At 40.0% G+C, this 23,580-nt stretch overlaps 1 protein-coding gene across 1 annotated transcript in view; it reads right to left on the bottom strand.

The window, feature by feature from the left end:
- PHLPP1 (PH domain and leucine rich repeat protein phosphatase 1) overlaps positions 1-23,580 on the bottom strand; it is a 208,308-nt gene that overhangs the window by 98,733 nt on the left and 85,995 nt on the right. Inside the window, exon 2 of the mRNA XM_046025178.1 lies at positions 4,390-4,586. Within this exon, the coding sequence (XP_045881134.1) occupies positions 4,390-4,586 (197 nt within the window). The remainder of the gene's footprint in view (positions 1-4,389; positions 4,587-23,580) is intronic.

The raw sequence follows: 23,580 nt of genomic DNA, 5'->3' as shown, positions 1-23,580 counted from the left end.
GGGGCGTCTGGGTGGCTCAGTTGGTTAAGTAGCTGCCTTCAGCTCAGGTCATGATCTCAGGGTCCTGGGACTGAGCCCCAGGTCATGCTCCCTGCTCAGTGGGCAGTCCACTTCTCCCTCTGCCTCCCCTCCACTTGTGCGCTCTCTCTCAAATAAATGATAAAATCTTTTGACTCTTAATCTTAGGAAACAAATTGAGGGTTGCTGGAGAGGAGCGGAGTAGAGAGGTTGGGATAACTAGGTGATGGACCCTGGGGAGGGTATGTGTTATAATGAGCACTGGGTATTGTATAAGACTGATGAATCACAGACCCATACCCCTGGAAAAAAAAATACATTATATGTTAATTAACTGAATTTAAATTTTTTTTAAAACTACCTATCAAGAACAAACTGGATTTACTTCAAGAAAGGCAAGATGGTTTAACATTATTAGAACTATAAAATCTTTAATCACATTAACAGGTTAAAGAAGAAAACCATATGATCATCCCACAGCTGCAGAAAAAGCATTTGGTAACATTCAGCACTCATTCATCATTCATGATAAAAACTCCTAGCAAACTAAGAACACTAACAACAACTTTGTCTTAGCTAACAAAGGGTATCTATCACATATATAAGGCAAACTTCAGTGTTAATGATGATATACCACTCTCTTAAGATCTCTGAGAAGACAAGTGTCTAGTGTTTCTATTCAATACTATACTAGAGTTCTGGCCATTACAATAAGACAAAAAATGTATTAAAGAAGGAAGAAAATTGTTATTAAATATTACATGTTTAGTTACATAGTAAACTCCAAACAATCTATAGACATATTAGAATAAATAAAAAAATTTAGCAAGGTGGCTAGATATAAAATCAATACTCAAAAGAGAGCTGCATTTCTGTTCACGAAAGAGAAAATACAATTTTTTAAAAATGCCATTTAAACTAATCAATATTAACAGAGATCAGGCCAGTGACTGCTGGAGGATGGGGGAAAGTGAGAAGAAAAGAGTGGGAGGAAAGGGGTACAAAGGAGCACAAGGAAACTTTTGAGGGTGGTATCATTTTCTTCATCGTAGCAATGGCTTACTGGGTGTATTTAGCTATCTGTACTGTTATCAAATTACCATCAAAATATGCAGTTGACTGTACGTCAATTGTACCTCAATAAAATTTGGTGAAGATGTAGAGAAACAGGAACACTTGTACACTGATGTGAGTGTAAAATGGTGTATCAACTTTGGAAAACAATTTGATACCATCTTGGAGCATGTGTATATGCCCGTGTACATGTAACTGCACTGCATATCAATATAAGACTATTTCAGCAGCATTATCTATAATAACAAAATACTAGAAGCACCCAAATGTCCATCAACAGGGAAATTATGAAAATTTAGAACATTTACAGAGGGAAACATCACACAGAAATGAAAACTACATACATCAAGCATCATAGAATCTTATTACGAAACAATACTGTGTGGAAAAATTCAATCACAGAAGGCCACAGATAGGACGATACCATTTTTACTCAGCTCAAAAAGAAGCAAAACATAGTTACACGATTAAACTTATTTCAAAAAAGAAAATGATGAATATAAATTCTAGGATAGTGGGTGGATACCTCTGGGGTCCGGGGAGGCAACGGGACAGACGTAAAGAGAACACAGGCAGAAACACTGATACCAATACTGCCATGATTCCTAAACTGAGTAGCAGGTTAACGGGTTATTCAACTTATTATGTGTCATAAGTTAGCAAATATTAAGTAAAATATTAAAATATTATATCTAAGAATCTATGTTAACTTCTAAAGGACAAATTATATAACATAATACTTGTACAATGAATAGAAACTTCTTTGTTAAATAATTATTTCCCAATAATTAAATTTTAAGAGCGCTTCATTTAACTTCATAGTTGGAACTGGACATTTGAAAATGTAAAATCAATGATCACGCTCCAGTGGTGTGTCAGATTTGATTATAGCAATTACTGCTAGGTTATGGTCAGTCTATCAGACACTTCATTTCTAGGTCTTCTTCATATATTTAAAAGAAACAAAAACAAAAACCTTCCATTTACTCTTAGTGTTTCCTTTAACAGAAAGAAACAGCAGAATGAAAAGAGGAACAGATAAACATTAATGAAAACTCAGACTGCAAAGAGTGAGTTATTTTTCCCGAACTTGGCGAACAGGTTTTAAAAGACTGGTTTTTAACATACTCAATTATTTTTAAAGGCATGGGGAAAACAGGTTTTACAAGGTCGGTCTGTGAGAAAAGGAAGCTGTTTCAATTTATTCAATGGTAGGAGTCCATCCAATAATAGGCCTGGGAAACAAGTCTCTAGCTCTGAATGAAAATGCTAATTATAACTCGTTCTTCTGACCTTATCTGAACATTCCACTGCTTTCCTGTCTCTGCTTCTCTGAGCACAATAATCTTTCTGACCATCTCCTTCATATGTCAAGAGATTTTTCATCCTTCAAGTTTTACTGTAATTGCTAGCTCCTTCATCACAAAATTCCCTGATTCCCCACAAGAAAATATAATCTCGCCTTCCACTCATCTCCTGCACTACTTTTCTGCCTCTCTCTTAGAACAGATATTGTGCTCATCCTTCATCTCTGGAGAGTCAATTATAAGCAATTCAAAGGCAGGAATGATGACTTCCCACCTTGGTATTCTGGGACACCAAGCAAAGTGGCTTCCCCACAGAAATTATTTAATAAATAGTTGTATTAAATGTGCCTAAGCAAATGCCTAACATCATAGAGAAGAAACAGACTGTTGACCTAACAGGGCATCAAACATTAAATATGTATTTTTAATGATGACCTATGGGAGTAATAATGATGACTAATTTCTCAGAATTCAATCCAGAGGACAAAATCTTCAGTAATAAGATGCCACTAATTCTTCACTGTTCAGACAAAAGTTAAGTAATGGTTTCAAAATAGGTGACTGAAATAGATCTAAATATACCTGGCAACCTGGCCAAAATCTTTTTAAAATGATCCAGTATTAGTCTTTTTAGGATTAGAATGCATAATAGCAGAGGGGTGGATGGGTAAGTGACATGGGCTATTTACATAAGGAAAGACTAATTTAAACTATGAATGAAGAATGAATTTGCTACAAAGCAAGTGAATAACAAAGACATTTACCACTGCACACATCTGATTTTTACCTTATTCACTTCTAATCCCTGGAGCCAGAAGATGAAACGTTTGCCAATTTTAAAAAGTTCACTTCAACAAAAGTTGTTGTTGTTCTTTTTAACCCCTCTATTTATATCCTCCATGTTCTGCTGTCTTTCCCATGCCCATTCAGGAAGAAAAATGGTAAAAAAAATATTTGCTTAATTTGTCCCCAATTTTCAAAAACCCTTTCCTTCATCCAAATTTGTGTTGCCATTTTATTAAGAGACTTTCGTATCATTTAAAAATCGGGAAATAATAACATATAATTATGGTAATGATACTCCCACCAACACTTGGGTATTAATAAATCGATTTGGCAAAAAAAGAATGTAAGATTTTCCCAAACAATCTGGTTCCTTCTATTTTATAAATGTAGGAATAAAATAATTATCATGCCCAAAGAAAAGCAGCTAGTAATGTTGGTAATATCTATCAGCTATATCACAACTTTTCTCTGAAACAAGTTAACATTTCAGGTTCAAAAATTATGACTGGCTAAACTGATAAACTAAAAAATGTTAATTTGGGGGCAGCTGGATGGCTCAGTCAGTAAGCGTCTGCCTTTCTCACAGGTCATGCTCTCAGTGTCCTGGGACTGAGTCTTGCATTGTTGGGAATCCACGCTCACCAGGGAGTCTGTTTCTCCCTCTCCCTCTGCCCCTCCCACTGTTCATGCTGGCTCCTCTTCTCTCAAATCGATAAAATCCTTAAAAAAAAAAAAAAAGTGCTAACTTCACTGGTCACTGCACAAAGAGAGACAGGTGTGCCGAAGCTGGATCAAAGATTCGTCCAAGAGAGAGTCTAACCTTTGGTACGCATGCTTGAATGGTCCTCAACCCATGGACTTCAGGATCATTACACCACACCACACAGTATGCACTCAAGCTATCAACAGATGTCTACTCGTAAAGAATAATTCATCACCTACAGTCTAAAACATAATACTGAATTTTAGTTGCTCTGTTTTCCGGCCTGTCGTGGACTAGCCAAGTGCGGCTAACCAGGGCCTGCTGAGGGCCAGCGGTACGGTCGTCCACCACTCCACCACCCGACAATGGTCAGGGCACAGCGCGACAGGAACTGAAGTGGACCGCAGGTGAGTGAAAACCCCCACGGACCCCGTTTTACAGAAACTCAAAGTAAGCTCAATGACACGGGGACACCTGTTAGCATTTTGTTTTTAAACTTACTTTTCCACCGATGAGTGGCAGAACGTGCATCTTTCCGGTCAAGCTGTCTTTCACAGATGATACTATGAGGCAGGTCCCACACAGGATGACCTGGCGTCTGGTCCAGCGGTTCACTGGCAACTGCATTTTGCCTTTTCGGACATTATACATTCCTGAGAGCTGAATCCGCTCAGAGCTACCAGAGCTGTGAGGTTTTCCTGAAACAAACACAAGCAAACATTTTAGTCCAAAGAACTGGGTGTTTTAAATTTATTAGTTAATTCATTAATTAATTTAAAGATTTTATTTATTTATTTGACAGAGAGAGACGCAGCTAGAGAGGGAACACAGCATCGGGAGTGGGAGAGGGAGAAGCAGCCCCCCACGGAGCAGAGAACCTGATGTGGGGCTCGATCCCAGGAGCCAGGGATCATGACCTGAGCCAAAGGCAGATGCTTAACAACTGAGCCACCAAGGCGCCCCTAAATTTATTTACTTTTAAGATTTTGTTTATTTATTTGACAGAGAGAGAAGGAGGGAGAGAGTAGCAGAGGGAGAGGGAGAAGCAGACTCCCCCCTGGGCAAAGAGCCCCACGCCGGACTCAATCCCAGAATCCCAGGATCATGACCTGAGCCAAAAGCAGACACTTAACTGACTGAGCCTACCTAGGCACCCTAGAATTGGGCTTTTTTTCAGCTCACTGGCATACCAGATAAACTACCAGGGCAACAGAGAATAATTATGGGGCAACAGTCTAATTTACAATTGAGAGACTGAAATCCGCAATAATACAATTATGGTTAAGAACTACCACATCTATTTCACAGACACAGTTTAATTTTAGGTGAAGAAATGTTTTTTCCATTTTAAGTCCTCTGTTATAACCCAAGTTTTATTTCCTTCTATATCCTTCACATTTTTTTTTTTTTACATTTAAAAAAGGGATGACTTCAAATGGCTAGAGTTAATTTAAGTACACTAAGAGGAAACCATTACAGACTAAGATAGGAAAATAACATTCAAGATCTAGCATTTAATGAAACTTACCAGTTTTAATGGAATTAACTTCTGATATTCTTCCTCCTACAGTTATCTAATATACTCTTACTATTAACGGGGCAAAAAAATAAATAATTTTCCTAATAAGAAAATGCTCCTCTAGTCCTCAAAGATACACTGAACATCAATCTAGGAAGGATGGTGTGTGGTCACACATGTGACTCATGGAGGGAACACAGGGACAGCGAGAGAGGCATTGAGACTCGGAGACAAGGAGAGCACTGTAAGAGTCTTTGTTTCCAAGACGGAGACGAATCTGGCAGACTGACATCTAGACAAGTCCTATCAACCGAATGGGAGAACCACTGTGATTCGTGTATGACAGCGTTACAAACAAGGAGCAACACGGTCCCAGGTGTAGATGCTGAATGCCTAATAGCAAAGAGTACTGAAACTCACACTCACAAATAAACTAATGAGAGACATGTGTCCTTGAACAGAACCCAAGCCAGAAGGGTTGTATTTATTTGGAAATTTGTCTAGTTGCCAAAGGCTAACAGAAGAAACATATTCAAGGGACACTGTATTCTTATGAATATTAAAAATTCACGTAAATACCAGGCAGTTTTGGTAGATGTCTAATACCTACTAGAAAAGGAAACAGGAAGAGCAGCAGCACCAGAAATCTCAAAAGATCTAGAGTGTTGGAACCCTCCCAATACATACCTTTGGGCAGAAAGAACAAAACCAGCAGGTTTGAATTTCACTCCCCCTCTTTCTCCCAGTATATCAAATGTTTTATAAAACAGATTCTGCATACTACAGAATTTTGTTGGGGCTGGGCCAGAATGAAGTGTAACAGCGGTTCACGACTTCAACTTAGTACCCAGCAAACAATGAAACACAGCTAACACCCTCCTCCTTCGAGGGAGCTGAGAACTCCACGGACTTGTTCCGTCACCAGATGCTAATACCCCACCAAGAGGCAGGAAGCCCAGGAGACTTCAGATCACACAGGACTTGCCAAAGGCTGCCAGTGATGAGGGTCAGACCACAGCCACTCGTCTGTCCTCTTCCATACAGGTTCATTTGCCAAGAGAGAAAAATGCTCAGACTCCCAGTCCAAGAGCTCCTTTCTACATGATACTCTCCTTACAGGGAAGAAGGTAGGTATAAGACTACCACTTTCGAAAATCCAATTTCCACAAATATAAGAAACTAACATACACAAATGAGGAATCTTAATAGGCAGGTGCATTTCTGTGTGAACACGCGTGCGCACGTGCACACACACACACTTACATACACACTAATGAATGCAAACAAGGAGACATTTTATTTAGCCACATCCAAGAGTGGCTTCCAGGACACCTGTTAACCTGTTACATTTATGTAGATCTGTGGGTCACACAGACTGAACAAAAAGACAACAGGAGGACATAAAGATAGCCCTTCCATTCTCCCAGCGCCACAAAAATCCTAGAGAGAGCCCCAGAACAAATCACCAGATAGAGTGGACTACACGTCCCAGATGGGACAAATATATTGAAGAGTATGGAGACATCTACAGAGACAGGCTTTTTATTTCATTAGAAAAATTCCCAAAGGGCCTGAATAGTCCTAGAGCCTAATGGTAAGCTCATTCTGTCTTGGAAAGCCCTACACATCCCAGTCTGAATCACCCCCCTCCTCTTCTTGTTCTGAGTGAACTTCAATCTCCTTATGGTCTGCTCCCCCCCCCCCCCCGGGTGTTCCAGTAGACCCCTCCTCAGGACCTGCTGTGTACAAACAGGGCTCTGGAGAGTATGGAGATAACACACACTACATACCTGTACAACCACGCAGATGCAGCCTCTTTGGCCTCAAACTTCCTTATTTTATGACATAGGAATGATTTTAATCTCTCCCTGCCATTCTCAAACTTCTCAATTCAGAGGAATTCCAAATGTCCTATGCCTTAGTAAATATTGACAACACCAAGTAACCAATGACTACCGGTTCAAAACTGGATCAGTTGTTAAGACTTTTATCTTAGAAACGTTATGCTAATTTCCTATAGATCTAAGGCACGTCTTGCTCCATCTGAAGGGAAAGACAGCAAAAACAAGTATGTCAAGCTGAGACAGAGACTGACCACAGCAAAGTGACTGAAGTCTCCTTCAGTCTTGTCTATCAGCAGGGAATTTACTAAATAAATGATTAGAAGTATTTATTTATTTAGGGGAAACTATAGTCTGTTTTGCTACAATACTGTGATTCATTAATACCAACTAGCTCATATAAAAATTGTAAATAGGGGAATGGTGTCACTTTAATACGTATATTGCATTGGTTCAGAAAGATTTAGTCTATAATTAAAACTTTCAATAGCAAAGGAAAAAGTCCACAGCAAATACGCCATCTCAGTGCCCACAAGTCAGCATTTCAGTTCTGTTACTGTGCAGCTTTAATATTCCTTAAAACTAAAATTCAGGGCGCCTGGGTAGCTCAGTGGGTTAAGCCTCTGCCTTGGGCTCAGGTCATGATCCCAGGGTGGTCTGCATCGGGAATCTCTGCTCAGCAGGGAGCCTGCTCCCCTCCTCTCTCTGCCTACTTGTGATCTCTGTCAAATAAATAAAATCTTAAAAAAAAAAAACACACACTAAAATTCAACTTCCAGCCACACTGGGATGCCCACGTGGACCACCTGGGTTATCTCCCGAGGCCCCATCATTACTTTGGTTAGTATTCTGGTTATAAAGATGTATGCACTTATAGTCCTGCCCCCTTCCAACTGCATTTTCTCATAAGCCCTTTTATTTTTACTTTACAATTTTGGAGAACATGAGAATTTTTAGGAATACATATAAAGTAGCAGTGAGACCTGTTTTAACTGTAATACCATTTAAACAACAAAGAAATAAGTACAAATTCGGTTGTTGCCAATCACGTGTCTTTGCTAAATATATAACCATGTCTATCATTGCAGAAGTTTAAAAATATGTCCTCAAAATTCTTTTAAATTCTTTCCCTCAAAAGGCAGAGCCTAATTCCACTCCTCTTGCCTGCAGCTCACGTCTAACAAACAGAATATGGGGAAATGAAGCAACTTCTGAAGGTCATCAAGGGCAGAGAGCTTCCTCCTTGCTCTCTCTAGATCACTCCCTCTGGGGAAACCAGCTGCCATGTCATGAGGACACTCTGGAGACCCTATGTAAGGCCAACAAGGTGAGGCACTGAATTTCCTGCCAACAGCCAGTGAGCAACTAGGATCTCTTTTCACCAGCCACGTGATGGAGCCGTACTGGAAGCAGATCCTCCAGCCCTGGTCAGGCCTGGAGAACCACCACCCCCAAGACATACTGACTGCTCGCCTCCTGATACCTGAGCCAGAAGCACCCAGCCTAGCCACTCCACTCCCCAACTCCTGATTCAGAGGAGGAGGAAAGAATAAACATGTGATGTTTTAAGCCATTAAGTTACGGGACAATAACTAATACAACTTTATGAAACTGGTTTCACTTAGTTCTATTTACCTGAACATGGTATTACCTAAATAACCCCCATTTCCCTAAAATCATCTACAAATTTATAGAACTTTGTATAGTGAGGGTCTACTGTAACCAGAAATAGTAAAACAAAAACAAAAACAAAACCAAAAAACCACAAGAATAGTAAATTAAGCAGTGACAATTTCCAAAACTTTAGAGAATGAAATTATTCATGGCGATAGGGCACCAAAACTAAGGAAGCCTGATCACTGCATAAAAGTTGCTGGGAGAATTTACCATGTCCCCGGAGCTGAAAATGGTCAGGAATGAGGGAAAACAGTCAACCCTTACCCCCACCTCTCTACCTTAGAGCTTAGACTGATAAAACTCTAAAGCATGTTTCTTATTGCATATAAATCCTTAAATCCTTCTTGACTACCTTCAGTGACAGAAAGACTGAATTAAATTACTTGCCTACGGTCATTCCAAGAGCTGGCAGAAGGATTTAAACCTTGGCATAGCTCCCTCTTTCTCCCATAGCAAGGTCTAGAGACCTGGGCACTGAGCGGGCACCTGGGAATTTTGTCTCACAGGTGAGAGGCTAAACAAGCCCAGCAGGAGCTCCGAAGCCGATTTGGAACAAGCTGCTTCTCCCTAATGGAAATGACAACCGGCTGCTAAATAGATTTGGGGAGGGTTAATTAATGTATCAGATCAAAATATATAAAGTCAACTGCCCAGTAAATCTTGCTTCTTACTGACAGCCACTCAGTCTGATTGGGTTTATTTAAATTACTGTACACCCTTTTCCCTGAGAAATGTCATGCCTTGAACCTTTCCCTAATCTCTAAATTCTTGAATACCACTGGAGCTTATAATTTCCCTTATAATATTAAATAAAATGGACCCGGAAAATGTGAGCTAGCCCTTCCTATTCTTACAGATTCTGTAAACACAGGGCCAAAATAATTTTTTAAAAATCCACCGAAGCAAACTCTAATAGAAATTACAATAAAATTAGCCAAGAACTTAAAAAATTTGAGAAGTCTGAGTAAGAAAGAGGATTACCCTGACTGTACACTGTATACAATATATAACAAACGATAATAAATTAAAATGATAAAAGAAAATGCTGAATGAAGACAAGTCACAGCAGAGGGCTTCTAACCAGCCTGCACCAAAATCGCCGGGAAGGCTTTCTCAAGGTCGAGCGCAGGGCTCCACCACCCAGAGTTTCCGATTCAATAATTCTGGGTGAGGCCTAGGGATTCTGCTGATGCTGCAGGTTTGAGGACCACCTGAGACCCACTGAGCTACAGCCTGAGGTTAACAACATCTTTTCAACCGGGTGGTCATCAGCATTTGGTTGCTAACCCTTAACCAAAGAAGCAACTGCACCAAGTTGGGGAAAGGATGAGAAAGGCGATTAGAAATGAACTAGAAGAGGAGGTTCTGCTTTTAGACCCACCTTGTCCCTCCTTCTTTCCCTCACTTCCTGTCCTGACAAGGAACCTGGTTCATCTCTCAGGCATCTTTAGATTCCCCTCCGTCCCATCATCAAAATTACCCCTTAGTTGTCTGAACACCTCGTGCTCACGTCTCTTCTTGGGATGTATATTTAGAGAAGGTATTTTCTTCAGAGGTGGGTTTCTTGCATTCACAGAGACCATAACCCTTCGCTGATTTATGAGTTCCCTCAGCTCAGTTTTAAGAGCGATCCATGGCTAGCTGGTGTGGCCTCCCCTTATTAACTTCACATTTGGCAAAGAAAATGCATTTGAGAGATTTCATCCAATCAACCTTCACCTATCAGTTCAATGTCTTCGCCATCTGTTACTTCCAGAAATGGCAGTCTCGTCTTTCCATGCATAACCAGACCATACCTTAAGAGTCTTTTCAACGTTCTCCTGAGTTTTTCTTTCTCATTGGATGAGCAAGTTTTTCCTTGGCTAGAAAAATCACTGTAACAGTTTCGCTAACTTTTTATTGTCATTTCCATTACAGCGCATGGTAGACCTGTTCAGGTCCACAGATCTGTCAGGCTTCTGCCACATTTAACAACCTTAAACTACTTACAACTTCTATTTTCTGGCTAAAAACCATCCCTTTGGTAGACGGAAGAAAAATTTTCATCACCTGCTTTCCCAGCTGGCTTTATTTTTGTCATACTTCTCCACAAAGGATAATGTCATAAGGCAACAGCATTAAGGCATAAAACACCATGAGTGAAGAGAAACAGCTGAACTTCTCAAAACAATGAAGCCAGGCAGCAGCATTTGATTCAAATGTAGGCCTCACGGAAATTACAAATGACTATCTGTCATGAGGCTCGGGAGGCCCAGGGAAGACTAAATCTTAAATCTGAAAATGCCTAAGGTCCAAAACACCCATAATGGCTCTTGTGACTCATGTGGGAGGTTGGGGGAGCCAGGTGGTGGGCATTATGGAGCGCACGTATTGCACGGAGCACTGGGTGTCGAGCATAAACAATGAATTCTGTTAAGCTGAAAAGAAATAAATTTTTTTAAAAAATTGTGACTTGTGTCAGAGGTGAAGCATACTGCTGTGGGCGTGGAGATCAGGCTGACAGGGCAGATAGCACCACAGCTCCAGCTGAGTCAGAAGCACCAAGGGATGCTTTTATTAAAAAGAGGGTGGCGAAGTTTCAATGAGATACGCGCCCATTGATAAATAAATGCTAACGTAAAAATTCTAAAATCAAGAATCCACACCACTACTCCTCTCTCCTACTGATAAAAGAGACCTGGTACGTTTCAGTTTCCTTCGCTGTGAAAAACAGAATTTAGCCAAGACGACTTGACAAAGTGACAAAGGACAATGTCCACACAATCCTATGAAGACACAACGTGATTCAAAACGCTTTTCTACCTCCTCCCTGGGAGGTGGGGTCTGGGTTGATGCCCCACTTTATAACACATACCAATGATGCTTAAATTTTATAATATAAACAGATTCTAAGAGCAAAACAATCTCTTAATTCCTCTCTACTGCATCCGAGAATACTTAACTACCTACCTTTTTCCCTACAACCCTACAAAGTTGATTAAAAACGTTAATCTAGATTCAGATGTTCTAAAACTGACCTTAGAAACTATCTTATACCAATGCAACGTTCTGAAACTCACCCATTCCAAACAGCGGACCAAACCTCAACTTACCAGGAATCACATACATACACACAAAAAAATTACAAAAACCTCCCATAATTAGCCCATTTATATGATTTACCTAGGTAACTGTGGGAAACACGAGGAGCTTTATTTTAAACCTTCTCAGAATAAAACACAAAATGTACAAGGTTCTCGAATTATTTTCTATTACTATTTTAAATACATCCTAATCCTCAAAAGTTTAGAAGGGTAGTAAAAAGACAATAAACACAATCCTGATTTCTTAGTAGCAGTATAAACGCTTTGAATTTTTTTCAATTTTTTTATTTGCAAATCATTTGCGTCCTTGTAATCATAACATACACACCATCTTATATCCTGCTTTAGCCTCTTCAAATTGTATCATACAGACTTTTCAAAGTTGCTAGTCTTTGCATCTTAAAGACTTGCAAGATACTCCATAATCATGTGTTTACTCATTTCATTATTGAGGATTATTTCCAAATTTTCATTGTATGAACTGCTAAATCCAGGTGCATGATGTTTTTTTGCAACTCCCGATCTCTTTAATACAACCAGTTCTTTCTAGGCAGCAACTCTAAATCAGCAAAAATAAGCAAAACACGCAAAATGAGCAAGAAGCAGCATGCTGCCACTACTGAATATTTTCTCCAAAGGAAATGAGCGATCTTTGCAGACATCTTAATACCATGTGAAAAGACGAAGCAAAACAAAACAGCACACGAAGTCATGTCATTAATAAAAACGAATCCACAGCCACCACTGATTTGGAAATTAGGAATCAGACTGACGATACCAGTGGATGTGTTTGAACAAGATATGGGAAGTCTCTACTTTTTAAAGAATGATTAAAAGAAAATAGACCAGAAAAGCAAAAGAAAGAGGGGGAAAGAAGGCCTGTAATTTTTCTGATGAAAACTTTATACTTGTACATAGACAAACAGCATTCTGATTTTATCCAGCACTCTATACTGTCTGTCCTCTCTGTTCCCACCGCGCCCCGCCCCCTCCACCCTAACTTGGCCGTAAGTCACTAACCGGTTATAACTATAAGGAGCAGCAAAACACTTAGCAATGGATAAAAACACTTCCAAGCAACCAGAATGAAAAAATAATTGTAACTGACTGTCGTGGATTTTACAGTGCTTGTTATCATAAAAGCATATATAATACATTTTTCAGATCTAAGGTACTGACTTAATTCCTCGGTGACCAAATCATTTATTCACAAGTCTTTTGATCTTCAGAACTAGAACTCCAGTCTTCCTGGGCCTTCAAGTTCCTCCAACCCCATCCTGTAGCTTGTAAATTCCAGAGCAGGCCAAACACACAATCTGCGAGCTGTGACTCTTTCCTATGTCCAAGTCCAAAACTAGCACAACATCAGGAACAGACTAAGTGCTCCCAAAGTACCTGTTGCATCAGGGAACACACTCCTATGTTTAGGCCAAGCAACATAACCAGTTCTTAACATATACAGCTCAAGTTATAAAAATTAAACAATTTATAGCAACGTATTTAGGAAAGAAAGACAGGATAGAAGAAAAAATAGGTGGCTCAAAACAAACCTAGTTTCTAACAGTTTTTGGTTTCTACTACAAAAGATTTGCCTAGAATTATCAGCCAATATTTCAAACTTCTTTTCTAGAAACATTAAGGGAATTCTTTTAAGTAAAGGAAGGGGGGTATTATCAATGGACAACTTAAAGTCACTCAACCAAATTACAGTATGTATAGAGTCTGACGAAAATGTAAACTAGAGAGCAAAATCCTTCTCCAAAACTTGGTTACAAAATGTCATTATTCAAAAAAATACAGGGGAGTCTGGGATGACTGAGAACACACACTGGAAAACCTAAATCCCACGTCCAAATTAGTAAAATAAAAGCTTCATGGCTACAAAATGTATTAAAATGATTTTTAAAATATGAATGCACCAAAACATGATTTTGAATACAGCAATGACACATTTACATATGCTATTTTGCTAGAGCCTGGCTAGATGTTTAGTAATCCCATTTCATCTTCCCGGATGCACATAGTAACTGCATTTGTCATCCGCTCATGGGATTCTGCTGGACTCTTGTAACTAGTCCTGGCCACGAAAATGTGGGCAGAAATATATAAGCCATTTGTAGATCTGCCTGTGCCGCTCATCCTCTTCCACAGGCTCCTCCCCCACTGACCTGCTGAATGAAAACCGTCCAGAAGAATGCTCTGGAGGCTCAAGGGGACGGTGAGCCACCAGATGGAAGGAGCCTAGGTTCCTAAGTCACTTGGAATAGAGCTGCCTGACCAGAAACATCAGCAATGGACTTGATCATGGAGAACAAAAGGAACCTGTATTATGTTCAAAGTATAAGACTCATATGGTGGTTGTTGCCGTAGCTAAAACTTCTCTAGCACAGTTACATTCAACGTAAAATTTCACCCTAACTAGAACTGAAATAAGGTGCTATCCTATCACATGAGTGAACTTCTACAACTGGGAACACCAAAATCCATAAGCAGGGTGCCAAGTCCCCCATCCTTCCTATGACATCCAAGGGGGACAAGGCTGTGACTGACTGGGCTACCTGTCACAAGGGAGGGGCAGAGGTCAGTGATGCTGGCACGCTTCTTACAGATGCCATCCATCATGGCAGCCAGGTCTCCACAAGTGGGACTCTGAGCAGCAGCTTGAACGGCAGGTACAGTGGCTCTGAAAGCAGCAGTGACCCATCTTTATTGAAAATTACTCCTGGAATCCTTAACTGTTTGTATTAGTCATGGACCTCTATGCCTAAGTCTGCCACAACAAGCTACCACCAACTGGGTAGCTTAAAACAACAGACACAGCTGTGGAGCCTGCAATCAGGTGTCCATGGAGCTGGCTCCTTCCCAGGGCTCTAAGGGAGAGTCTCAAGCCTCTCTCGTCACTTCTGGTGGTCACAGGCAATCCTTCGACATTCTCTGCCTTGTGGCAACGCAATCTCAGTCTTTGCCTCCATCTTCCTATATTGCCTTCTTTGTGTGTAGTTCTGTGTATCCTCTTCTCTTCTTATAAGGACATCAGTCATTGGATTTAGGGCCAACTTTAATCCAGTATGACCTCATCCTAACTTACTATATCTGCAACACCGAAGTCACATTCTGAGGCTCTGCATGGACATGAATTTTGGGAGGACACCTACTACACTACTGATCTCTGACCGAATCAGGTCTAATTCTCTTCGGTTTTACAATTCTTTTTCAAAATTTGAGAATTAAACATTTATATGACTACCTTTGTTTAGTATTGCCACAGTGTATTTACTACACAGTGTGGCAAGTATATTATTAAGTTTATAATAAAACTTACTTAATTAGGAAGTATCACCTAAGATCAAGCAATTCTTGTTAGCTGAGCTCTAAAAAGATTGCTAGGTACGATATGGCCTAGGTACAATTTTGACCTCTAAATGTTAAAGGCCAATGCCCCAGCAGACAAAAGTGCCATATCTCTAAGCACTGGATCTGGAAACCCAAATCATTAAAGATACACGAAGCGGTCCATGACTTTTGTCCACAGTATTGCAAGAGCTTGGCTGAAGACCCGAAACTGGACCACCAGCCGCCTGTACCAGGGCCCGCACTTGACCTCCCTCTTCGTCAAACAAACTTCTTTCAAAGTTAAACAAACCTCATTGTTTATTTAACTGTCCTCAAGAGAAGCTCTTAGCACTAGAAGAAGACTTAAAAACCGTGAAGATTAACCCTGCAGACTATCAAAGTCTTACATATTTTTTCAACAATTTTACATACTTTTGGTACCTACTAATGACTCCGAATGACGCTAGCATCCATCAGTTAAATAGACCAACTGGATGGTGAACTAAAATGCCAACACATGTACAAACAACGTGCACATTAGTTATAAAACACTAAACAGAACAAACTTATTGAGCATACACACTCATTTAACCAACACCCAGGGTAAAAAAAAATATCAGAAATCGGAAGCCTAACATTCAATTATTTATAAAATGTGCTAAGAAATGCCAATAAAATTGTTAACCACTTAAATGTATTCAAGGATATCCACTATAAATCATTCTATCTTGGACTAGCAACCATATCTATGTAAACGTAGAAAAATCATTCTCAATGTCCCTCTGTCCCTCATTATCTTCAATCCTTATCAGCTCTATCCCCCAAACATATCCCAATCCAAAAGCTGTCGCCTTTTGCTGACTGAACAACAAATTCTCAAACAGTTCCTTTGTTTCCATATTCTAAGTCACTGTGGCAGCCATCCATAAACCCTATTGTGGGTTGAATTGCATTTCCCAAAAAGATATGGTCAAGTGCTAACCCCCAGGACCTGTGAATGCAACCTGATATAGAAAAAGTGTCTTTGCAGATGCAATCAAGTTAACCTAAGGTCATACTGGATCAGTGTGGCTCTAATCCAATGAGACTAGTGTCCTTATAAGAGGAAAATTTGGACACAGTCATAGGAAGGGAAAATGGGTGTGTGACAATCGAGGTAGAGAGTGATACAGTTGCAAAGCCAAAGAACACCAGGGATTGTCAGCAACCCCAGAAGCTAGGAAAGACAAGGAAGAAACTTTCCCTAGAGCCTTCTAGCCTCCAGAACTGCGAAGTAAACTTGTCATCTCAAGTCACCCAGTCTGTGGTATAATTTGTTATAGCAGCTCCAGAAAACGGGTGTCAGCAGGGCTGTACTCCCTCCAGAGGTTCGGAAGGAGAATTTGCTCCTCGCCTCTTCCAGCTTCTGGAGCTGTCAGTGCTCCTTGGCTTGCGGCCACATCACTCCAGTCTGCCTGCGATTTCACTGTCTTCTCTGTGTGTGACTCAAATCTCCCTCTGCTCTCTCTCATAAAAAAAAAAAAAAAAAAAACCACATGTGATTGGATTTGGGGCCCTCCTGGATAATCCAAGATAATCATCCCATCTCAAGAGCCTCAGCATAATCACATGAGCAAAGACCCTTTTTCCAAATCAGGTTAACATTCACAAATTCTGGGGATTAGGAGGTGGCCATGTTTGGGAGCCATTACCCCCTCACTATACCAGGCATGAACTGATGAATGTGTCAGGCAAGTGAATACGCCTTTGTAGAGAGGAGAGAGGAGGGAAACAGAGAGGACAGAGAAAGAAACAAGGGAAGGCGAGAGGGAGAGGGAACGACGTTATGAAGGACTTCTCCATGGGTGCCATCATCTCTACCAGGTAAGAGCCTACATGTCTTTCAACTTGCAATTCAAATGATGACTCCTAAGCAAAGCCTTCCCGGATCCCCACTTCCTAGAGGCATAGTACCCCATACCACTATATTCATCTTTGCCCTAACCTTCTCCACCTTCCCCCTCCACCCTCAATTTCTAGGACTATAAGCTCTCTGAAAGCAGCAGTCATGTCTTATTCATCTTTCAAGCTTCTGTAACCGTCACAGTAGGAGAAGAAGTAGGAAGAGGAAATAAAGCTAACGTTAGTTATTAATTCACATGTTATCTCATTTAATAAAAAAAGAAAACAAGCTCTCAAAAACTGTAGGAAAAAAAGGTGATTTCTGTCAACTTTACCATTATAGCTCAGAAGAGGCAAAAAAAGGGGGGGGGGGGGGCGCCTGGGTGGCTCAGTGGGTTAAAGCCTCTGCCTTTCGCTCAGGTCATGATCCCAGGGTCCTGGGATCGAGCCCCGCATTGGGCTCTCTGCTTGGCAGGGAGCCTGCTTCCTCCTCTCTCTCTCTCTGCCTGCCTCTCTCCCTACTTGTGATCTCTGTCTGTCAAATAAATAAATAAAATCTTTAAAAAAAAAAAGAGAGAGAGAAAAAAAAGGGGGGGGGATTCTAGTTGGGTCTGTAAAATGTGGAAGTCCCTTGAGTTCCCATCAATACCATCTGGTACCATATGCCTTTGCAAGATAACTCTGCAAAGACAGCACAGCGAGCTCTTTCAGGAGAGCAAGCCAACGTCGTGCTCTCACCAGAACCTGGCCCAATGGCATGGAAACAGGCCAAGAGGCCCAGTAACCTAGACATTTCATCTAACCAGCACATCCTGGGGTTTTGTGCTTTTGCCTGGACAACTGCTCCCTTAATTCTGCTGGTTCTGTCCAATCTCTCACCTTCAAAAAAATACACAGCCTCTGACTCCACTGCCAAATATACAAGTGAAACTCAACCAAAACCGAAATGCCATGGTATTGCTTTTTGGTGTCTCCCATGGATTAAAAAAGGGAAAAACCTCCTAATTTAGGATATGGAATAGAATTCTCTCCGTTTTAAATAAAGTCTAATGATAAACACATTAATATTACTCTAAAGAAAATGCTAACATTGAAGTCTAAAATGAGAATTAAGGCCAGATTGGACTGAGAGTTAGGAACCCTGAATCCCAGACCTGGCTTTGCTGCTAACTAGCTCTAGGGCTTCAGATAAGTCATTTTACTTCTTTAGGCCTTTATCTCTCACATGGGCAGAAAATGGGGAAATCAGTTTAGATCACTGTTAAGAAACTCTGGGGGTGCCTGGGTGGCTCAGTGGGTTAAAGCCTCTGCCTTGGGCTCAGGTCATGATCCCAGAGTCCTGGGATCAAGCCCCACGTCGGGCTCTCTGCTTGGCGGGGAGCCTGCTTTTCCCCTCTCTCTCTGCCTACTTGTGATCTCTGTCAAATAAATAAATAAAATCTTTTAAAAAAAATAAATAAATAAAGTCCTCAGTGGTCTTAAGTCCCATCTTTCTCCCAATCCAACTCCTAATAAAGCAGTTATCAGTTAGCAATTACAGTATTTCTTTTAAAGAAAGGTTCTGAGGGGAAAACACACGGGCGGGGACACACACACACACACACACACACACACACACACACACACTGGATTATCTGATTACTAAGAGTCCTTCTTGGCACAAGGTCTTAGCTTTCTATGATTTAGATATTAACCATTCCTCAGATATTTTTCTTTCCCAGCTGTGTACAGGGTTGCTCCTTCATGTGCCCTATTTTTGTTAATAATACTGATAGTACCTTCAGTGTTATTATACCTTTTATTGGTGCTATTTTCTTCTGGAAGAGGTCAGAGGACTGCGTGAGCTGTGTCTTTTTAATGTATTAATCATTCCTGTGTACAATCTGCTAAAATGAAGCAAACTTGTAAAGACCAGAAGAACGTTCCTTCCTACTCACCCAACTGTGGCATTATTATTAAGGATCGTGGTTAGTAGTCAAAGTTAATGTTAGAAAGAAAAACATTACATTTTCATGTTATAACCTTTCCAATGTTTACTCTGTGTATATCGTCATAATTACTCAACTTTGGACAGCAAAAGATAGTCACAGTAGAGCTGTTGAGCTTCTCTCAAATTAATGATTTTAAGTCCTTTAAAAAGTTAGATGGTAATGACTTAATGTGCACCGATACCATCTAGGCCTTGTCTCCCTAAAGGTAAGCCACTTAGGAAGAAAAAGGAAAGGAAAATTTAGTTAATTTTTGTTTGCTGCAACAAAGTTTTGTGTAAAAATGGAAAGGCGATGGTTTCTAGCTTTTACATAAGATACATATTCTTAAAAATTCCAATTTAGTAACATTTGTATCCCAGTCCTCCTAAATTTTAATACATATTAAATGGAGTTTTAAATGATCTGCACGAACATCCCTGTATGTAGCAGTGGGTATACAAGACAACAGGTTCCAGCCCTCGAAAACCTTACAGGCTAGTAAGAGAAGCGGGCCAGTACAGTATACTTGGATAGAAACCATACAGAAAAAGTACAATGTACTGGGGGATATCACATGAGATACTGATTCCAAACAAAGGTGATGATTTACGACAAGTACTTGGCATTTGAGAACGATTAACAAGTTTGCATATAATTAGTATGATAATTACACGATTACATGCATGGATGGAATCCAAAGGATGGGATCATCACATCAGACTTTTAACTTCCCCAATTTATCTCCAGCCTTTAACTCCAGTAGCCTTTGTCCAGCCGTCTGCTCTGTATTTCCACCTGAACGTCTCTTGCAGTTTTTCCAAGATCAATCCATCTTCAGAAAAGGCAGTCCCATTCACTGAGTATCTCAAGCACAAACCCATGCTGCATTCCTGGACTCCTCTCTCTCTCACCCCCCGGATCCATGCCAAGCTCCTCCTCTGCCCTGTCTTTAACATACACCCGGAACTCAACTGTGTATCAGCCTTACTTCCATCTACACTACATGCATTAGCCTCATCTCTTTCAAGGAGTTCTGCCAGAGCCTGCTGGCCGGTCTTCCTGCTTCCGTCCTTGCCTTACTCTAGTCTACTGTCAACAGAGGACCCAGAATGATATTCATATTCCTCTGCTCAAAAGCCTTCAGTGACACAAACTCCAAGTAAAAGCCCAAGTCTGCAATAGCCTAGAAAGTTCTACTGACCTAGTCCTCTACTACCTCTCTGAGCTACTATCCCCTCCCACTCGTCCTGGCCATGTCCCCCGAGTGACACTGCCCTCCTTGTCTCAAGGCATGTGAACCCCCCAATGCTATCTCTCATTATTTCTTTTCAGTCTTCCTCCCTCTACTCTAAATCACTAACTTCTAACTTCAAACTAACCACCTACAAACTTCTGTATTAATTCTGGATTTTCATAACTGCAATTTGGAACCTTTCATATTATAATTATAAGTAGCTTCAAATGGCATTTATTCTTAGCTTGGCTTTTAACACTAACAAAATTAATGCACTAATTACCCGTGAGTAAAAATTAAAAATTACACCATGTAGAATAAATCTACACATTATGTTTCATCAGACAGAGAAAACTTGATAGCTATTAAATAGACAAAAAGTCCCAAGTCAACAGAATAGCAAAGGGAATACACATACACACAAAGTAAGCAAAAATCTGAAAAAGAATTAACTTTCTTTCAGAAAAAGCATGGATTTCTTAAAGTTACGCCAAAAGTATGGATCACTATTATAATCAGGTATTTCCAAAGCTCTCTCAAGCCTGGTCAAATCCTTTTTATAGAAAACTTGCTAAGAATTATTCCAACTTTTGTGTTTAACAGAACAGCTTTTAATCTAAGAAGACTGCAGACAGGAATTTGGGATTTGAGGGGATAGGAGTTTTAAAAATTTGTTATATTTGTTGTGATGTAATTCAGCCTATATAATTCTAATAAAACATCTCTTAAGTCTGTATTTATTTATTTATTTTTAGAAGATTTTATTTATTTGACAGAAATTCAGCGAGAAAGGGAACACAAGCAGGAGTGGGAGAGGCTTCCCGCTAAGCCGGGAGCCTGATGTGGGGCTCGATCCCAGGACCCCGGGATCATGACCTGAGCCAAAGGCAGACACGTAAGGACTGTGCCAACCATGCATCCCTTAAAGTCTGTATTTAAATCTGAAAACCAATTCTTATTCATCTTTTTTTTAATAAAAGATTTTATTTATTTATTTGACAGAGAGTGATGACAAGTAGATGGAGAGGCAGGCGGGGGTGGGGGGGAAGCAGGCTCCCCGCTGAGCAGAGAGCCCAATATGGGGCTCCATCCCAGGACCCTGAGATCATGACCTGAGCTGAAGGCAGAAGCTCAACCCACTGAGCCACCCAGGTGCCCCTTTATTCATCTTTCAAGGCCCTATTTAAGTATATCACATTTGTGCTTTTGCCTATCACATTAATTTCTCATCATCTGTCATTCCATAACACTCTACATATACTTCCTACTTAAAGCATTAGCTCATGTAATGTTAAAATTATTAACATTTCTATCTTCGTTAGTTGAGGAGCCAGAATCCTGCCATTCACCTCTGTATTCTCAAAGGGCCTAGACCAAAGACAAACACACAGTGGACATTCAATAAAAAGTCTAAACAAATTAACTGAAATAACTGGAGGTAAGAAAATAAGAAACCACTTTCAGTGATAAGAAAAAAATCAACTTATGTATGGTATTTTCCAACAATAAACTGAGTATAAAAGAAAATGGAAGAATGTTTAGCTGATGGACAAATGTCAAATTTAAAATATTGTATTTTTAGGAGCAAAGAAAGACTAATTACTAGCTCTGGGTACAAAATTATACACTACAGTAATCAAAGACAATCGGGTACAACCCTCTCTAAGAGACTACAAATATGACAAAATCCAGCCATTTTTTATGCCAAATCCAAAAAACCTTTCAATGGCCACACTTATCGTTGTTAATTGTGACGTAAACTCCACGAGAGCAGCATTATTAGCTTTTCAGCTATTTGACGAGCTTTGTTATCCCAAGTTTAAAAGAACAGATGTTTCTCATCTGTTTGGTTCTTGCATATCAGCCTCCGCTTACTTACTTCCGCACTCAGCATGCAGGTTCACTGAAGGGAAAACGTCTCCATCGGGATACAGGGCAGAACGACGCTCCCCTGCGAAAGTGAGCGCGTGCTGGACCATGCTCGCATGTCACCACACAACTGGATGCTCTTGGCCACACTGGCTCACACACGCCCTTACTCCCACACAAGGGAGTCAGAGGGAGAACTCTGGAACACACCACTGAATCAATTATTTCCAAATTCTCACCTCAGAATAATCCACCATAGACAAACGTCTTAGCTCTAGTTTTGTTTGCAAACTACATTGGGTACAACGGTATCTTCTTTACGCTTCTACCCCAGAAATCATAAGCCTTCAAAGAACTGCTCAGTACAAATTTTAGCTTAGCCCCTTAATTTGATGTCTTTGAGTTTTAGAGTAAATACAACTGATGGAAAATATAACTTCCTAGACAAAGTAAGATGGATTATGATGAATAAAGACTCATCGCTACCTTGTATTTTGCCAATAATGTTATACTGGCATATATCTGTTGGCCAAAGATGTGAGAGTTTCCTTTCCATATGATAAAAAAAGAAAATTATTTCGTGGCTGCATACAATCCCTAAAGATCATTAACTTCAATCTAGAACATCTAATTAATATATTCATGTTATAATAAACCAGAAGATACCACTATGAAAAGGAAAGACGGAAACTTTTTTCAAGAGAAGGATTTGAAACTAAAGCTACTTTTGGATAAATAATACACTGATTTTAATTAATTCCTGATGAACCGAGCATTCACCTCGGGTGTTTATTTCTTGGCATTTCCCCAAACAGCTTCTGGCTCTCTTTATCTTATCCCCTTTAGACAACATTTCAGCTCATATAATCCCAAACAAATTTACAGGGAAAACAAAACTATACTTAAGAGCTTTAGACTTAAAGAATATAATCTCACACTAAGATCTGAGGGCAAAGTTCTGTTTAGATAAATAGGAAATTATGGATTTCAAAAGAGATGTTAAGCTCATCCTCAAAGATACAATTTCAACATTGCAAACAACATTTCGACAGTCCAAGTACAGAGAGAATTAGTATACACATAATACATGACAACATTAGTATTTATCATCTTTTTATTTCCCTACAAAATGTTTGCTTCAAAAGTACTATCATCTTTCAAAAGAAAGGGGGTTTGTCAAAATCTCATGACCAATACAAATAATTACAACAACAAGCAACTAACCCAATAACAAGCTACTCTGAAAGTATAACATACTTGCTCACCAATCCTACTGCTACGACCA

The sequence above is a fragment of the Meles meles genome, chromosome 12 (genome assembly GCF_922984935.1).
Source record: "Meles meles chromosome 12, mMelMel3.1 paternal haplotype, whole genome shotgun sequence".
Taxonomy (NCBI): Eukaryota; Metazoa; Chordata; class Mammalia; order Carnivora; family Mustelidae; genus Meles; species Meles meles.
Note: the sequence above shows the minus strand (reverse complement) of the source record. Positions and strands in the feature narration are given on the sequence as shown.